The 3531-nt window shown below is 46.6% G+C and overlaps 1 protein-coding gene across 1 annotated transcript; it reads right to left on the minus strand.

Annotated features, from left to right (window-relative positions):
• Nucleotides 1-1719: 1719 nt before the first annotated feature.
• On the minus strand, nucleotides 1720-2637 carry LOC138902063 (uncharacterized). The gene is made up of 3 exons (XM_070189874.1): nucleotides 2537-2637; nucleotides 2251-2449; nucleotides 1720-2115 (listed from the first exon to the last, which is right to left on the minus strand). The coding sequence occupies exons 1-3, from the start codon at nucleotides 2635-2637 to the stop codon at nucleotides 1720-1722; spliced, it is 696 nt and encodes a 231-aa protein (XP_070045975.1).
• Between the last annotated feature and the right edge of the window lie 894 nt (nucleotides 2638-3531).

Here is a 3531-nt window from a genome sequence, read left to right on the forward strand (position 1 = left end):
TACCCTCAAAGCTAGAGTTAAAACTGTTACTTATCTTAACAGCGTAAAATATCCTACTCCGGGATTCCCTCGTCTCTGAACTTAGTCTCCAAATGCTCTGAATCTATTCACAATCAGTACAATACCATCAATATACGCTAATGGAATGAATTCTACAAGAAAAACTATCAAATTAGACAAAAACCCGAAATTGGATCAAATCCGGCCCCCGAGCCCACGTCTCGAAATTCGACAAAATTTACAAAACTAGAAAGCTCATTCACTCACGAGTCTAACCATACCAAACCCATCAAAATCCGACATCGTTTGGTCCCTCAAATTCTTAAATTAAACTCTTAAAAATTCCAAGCCCTAACCCCTCATTTTCACTAATTACAATGATTAAACAACAGAGAATCACCATATATACAAGTATTAGGGCTCAAGTAACTTATATCAACGAAACCCCCTTGATTAACTCTTCAAATCTCTCCCAAAAGCTCCAGAACCGAATAGAAATGGTGAAGAATGCACCAAAATTCGCGAAGTGTGCAATATGTACCCTCTACCCAGGCTTCTCGCACCTGCGGCCATTTTCTCGCACCTGCACAACTCACTTAATTCCCCAGCTTCCGCACATGCGGACACCTTTCTCGCACCTGCGGACTCGCATCTGCGGTCCCAGATGCACATCTGCGAAAGTCACTTAGATGCCAAGCTTCGCACCCGTGGCTGCCCCTTCGCACCTGCGGGCTCGTAAGTGCGATCCTCTCTTCCACACCTGCGCTCAATGCCAGGCCTCCATTTCTCGCATCTGCAACATGCCATCCATACCTGCGATCATCGCACCTGCAATCATCGCACCCGCGGCTCACCATCCGCAGGTGTGGCCACACCAGTAGCCTTACACCAGTAGCTTCCAGCTGCATTTCTCAACTTCGACAAATCCGTTAACCACCCGGAATCACTCTGAGGCCCTCGGGACCTCAACCAAAAATACGAACAAATCATATATCAACATACCAAATTAGTCAAACCTTCGAATCACTCAAAACTACATCAAATCATCAAATTACCCTCGGATTCAAGCCTAAGAACTTCTAAATTTCTAAATTCGGCAACCGATGCCGAAACCAACCAAACTACGTTCGGATGACCTCAAATTTTGCACACACATCAAAAATGACACTACGAACCTACTCCATCTTCCGAAATTCCATTCCGACCCCAAAGTCAAATTTTTCCACTGCCGATCGAAATCGCCAAATTTCCAATTTCGCCAATTCAAACCTAATTCTACCATAGACCTCCAAATCACATTCCGGATGCACTCCTAAGTCTAAAATTACCTAACGGAGCTAACAGAATCATCGGAATTCAAATCCGAGATCGTTTACACATAGATCAACATCTGGTTGACTTTTCCAACTTAAGTTTCTACTTAAGAGACTAAGTATCTCAATTCACTCTGAAACTACTCTGGTCCCGAACCAACTAACCCGATATAACATTATATAGCTGAATAACACAAAAAGAAGTAGAAATGGGGAAAATGGGGTTATAACTCTCGAAACGACCGGCTGGGTCATTACATCCCCCCTCTTAAACATACGTTCGTCCTCGAACGAGTCTAACAGAAGAACATACCTGAAATCACAGCATCTGAAGCAGTAGCGTCTGGCCTGGCTGAGAGGGCATAGAAACGGGCCTACCTCCCCCTCTCAGGCGACCCATAGCTAACTAGGCTCCGCCCCTAGCTGACTGAACTCCACCCTTAGCTAGTTGGGAAAGTGGTGGAGGAACTGGTGCTAGTGCCGTTGGCCGAATACTTTGCTGTGGAGTCCCACCCAACAGCCTAGAGCAATATCTCGCAATGTGACCAAAATCCCCGCACTCGAAACAACCCCTCCTCTGACGAAACTGCTGCTCCTGATGCCCAAAAGAATTACCCGATGATACCTGAGCGGGCGGGGCATAATGAGAACCCTGCGCTGGCAATGCACTGAATGATGACTGACTCTGCTGAAACTGGTCCTGTTGAAACTGACCTCCCTGAGGAGAACCACTGAAATCACCCTGACCACGAGGCCTCTTAGCCTCCCTCTCAGTCCTCTCCTGACCTCGAACCATCTCAATCTGTCAAGCAATGTCGACAACCTCATCAAAGGTAACCCTAGATACTCTCTCCCTGGTCATAAGAAATCGAAGCTAAAAACTGAGGCTATCTATAAACCTCCCGATCCTCTCTCGGTCTGTGGGAACCAACCAGACCGCATGACGAGCTAACTCGGAGAACCGCATCTCATACTGTGTAACAGACATCTCACCCTGGTGAAGCTGCTCAAACTGCCTGTGCAGCTCATCTCTGCAGGACTCAGGTACAAACTTCTCCAGAAAGAGAACGGAGAACTGCTGCCAAGTAAGGGGTGCTGCACCAACAGACCTACGCTTCTCGTAAGTCTCCCACCATCTGAGTGCAACCCCAAAAAACTGAAAGGTAGTGAATGAGACCCCACAAGTCTCCAGAATACCAGCAGTACAGAGTATCCTCTAACACCGGTCCAAGAATTCCTGAGCGTCCTCTCTCTCTATGCCACTGAAAGGTGGCGGTTGAAGTCTCCCAAACCTCTCCAACCTGCGCTGATCATCCTCAGGCATAGCAGGAACCACATAATCTTATACAGTTGCAACCGGTTGGGCTGGTGGTGCCTCTGGTGTCTGAAGTCCCTGAATAACCTGCTCGGGTGTGCGAGCGATGGAGTCTGAGTGCCTCTCCTAGCCTGAGAAGTGGCTGCGGCCGTCGAAATAGAGACCGCCTGAGCAAGGCCGGTACACGCTGTCAGAATCTGAGCTAGGGCCTCCTGAAGGCCAGGAATCACAATTGGCACAGGTGGTGCCTGAGCTGGTGCATCAACAACTGGAACCCGGTCTTGATCTGAAACAACCGGTGGATCTGCAGGTACTGTCCAACTGCTGTATGGGCTGCACCTTTGCCCCTACCACGGCCTGTACCGCGGCCCTGGCTGGTGGTATTGGTGGCTGGCCATCTTGACTGGTAGCACGAGTCCTCACCATCTGTGAGAGAATGAAATACAGATGTTTAGTTACTAGAATACACATAACACATGATAAGAATCCAAGAATGCGAAATTTCCTAAGGGTTCTACAGCCTCTCGAAGATAAGTACAGACGTCTCTGTACCGATCCGCAAGACTCTACTAAACCCGCTTATGACTCGTGAGACCTATGTAACCTAGGCTTTGATACCAACTTGTCACGACCCAAAATCTAACCATGGTCGTGATGGCGCCTATCGTGTTACAAGGCAAGCCTACTTCCAAAACTATTACTACTAAACCGTTTATAAGAATTTAATAAAACATTTCCAACATTTAAATTTGTCATAAACTAAATCAAATCTAATTATAATATAAAAAAATACGAAAACGAGCCCCAAACATCGGGGTGTCACTAAGTCATGAGCGTCTAAATCTATGAACTAAGAAATGAAAACTTTCTAACTGTAAATACAGTCCAAAAGAAGAAATGATA

The sequence above is a fragment of the Nicotiana tomentosiformis genome, chromosome 11 (assembly GCF_000390325.3).
Source record: "Nicotiana tomentosiformis chromosome 11, ASM39032v3, whole genome shotgun sequence".
NCBI lineage: Eukaryota > Viridiplantae > Streptophyta > Magnoliopsida > Solanales > Solanaceae > Nicotiana > Nicotiana tomentosiformis.

What these genes read in the sequence shown, in the direction of transcription:
- LOC138902063 (XM_070189874.1), bottom strand. Translation starts at nt 2,637, where the DNA reads ATGCCTGAGGATGATCAGCGCAGGTTGGAGAGGTTTGGGAGACTTCAA. An exon ending in GCTCAGGAATTCTTGGACCG is followed by an intron (nt 2,450 to 2,536) that starts GTGTTAGAGGAT and finishes GGTTGCACTCAG; the next exon opens with ATGGTGGGAGACTTACGAGA. An exon ending in CCGAGTTAGCTCGTCATGCG is followed by an intron (nt 2,116 to 2,250) that starts GTCTGGTTGGTT and finishes ATTGCTTGACAG; the next exon opens with ATTGAGATGGTTCGAGGTCA.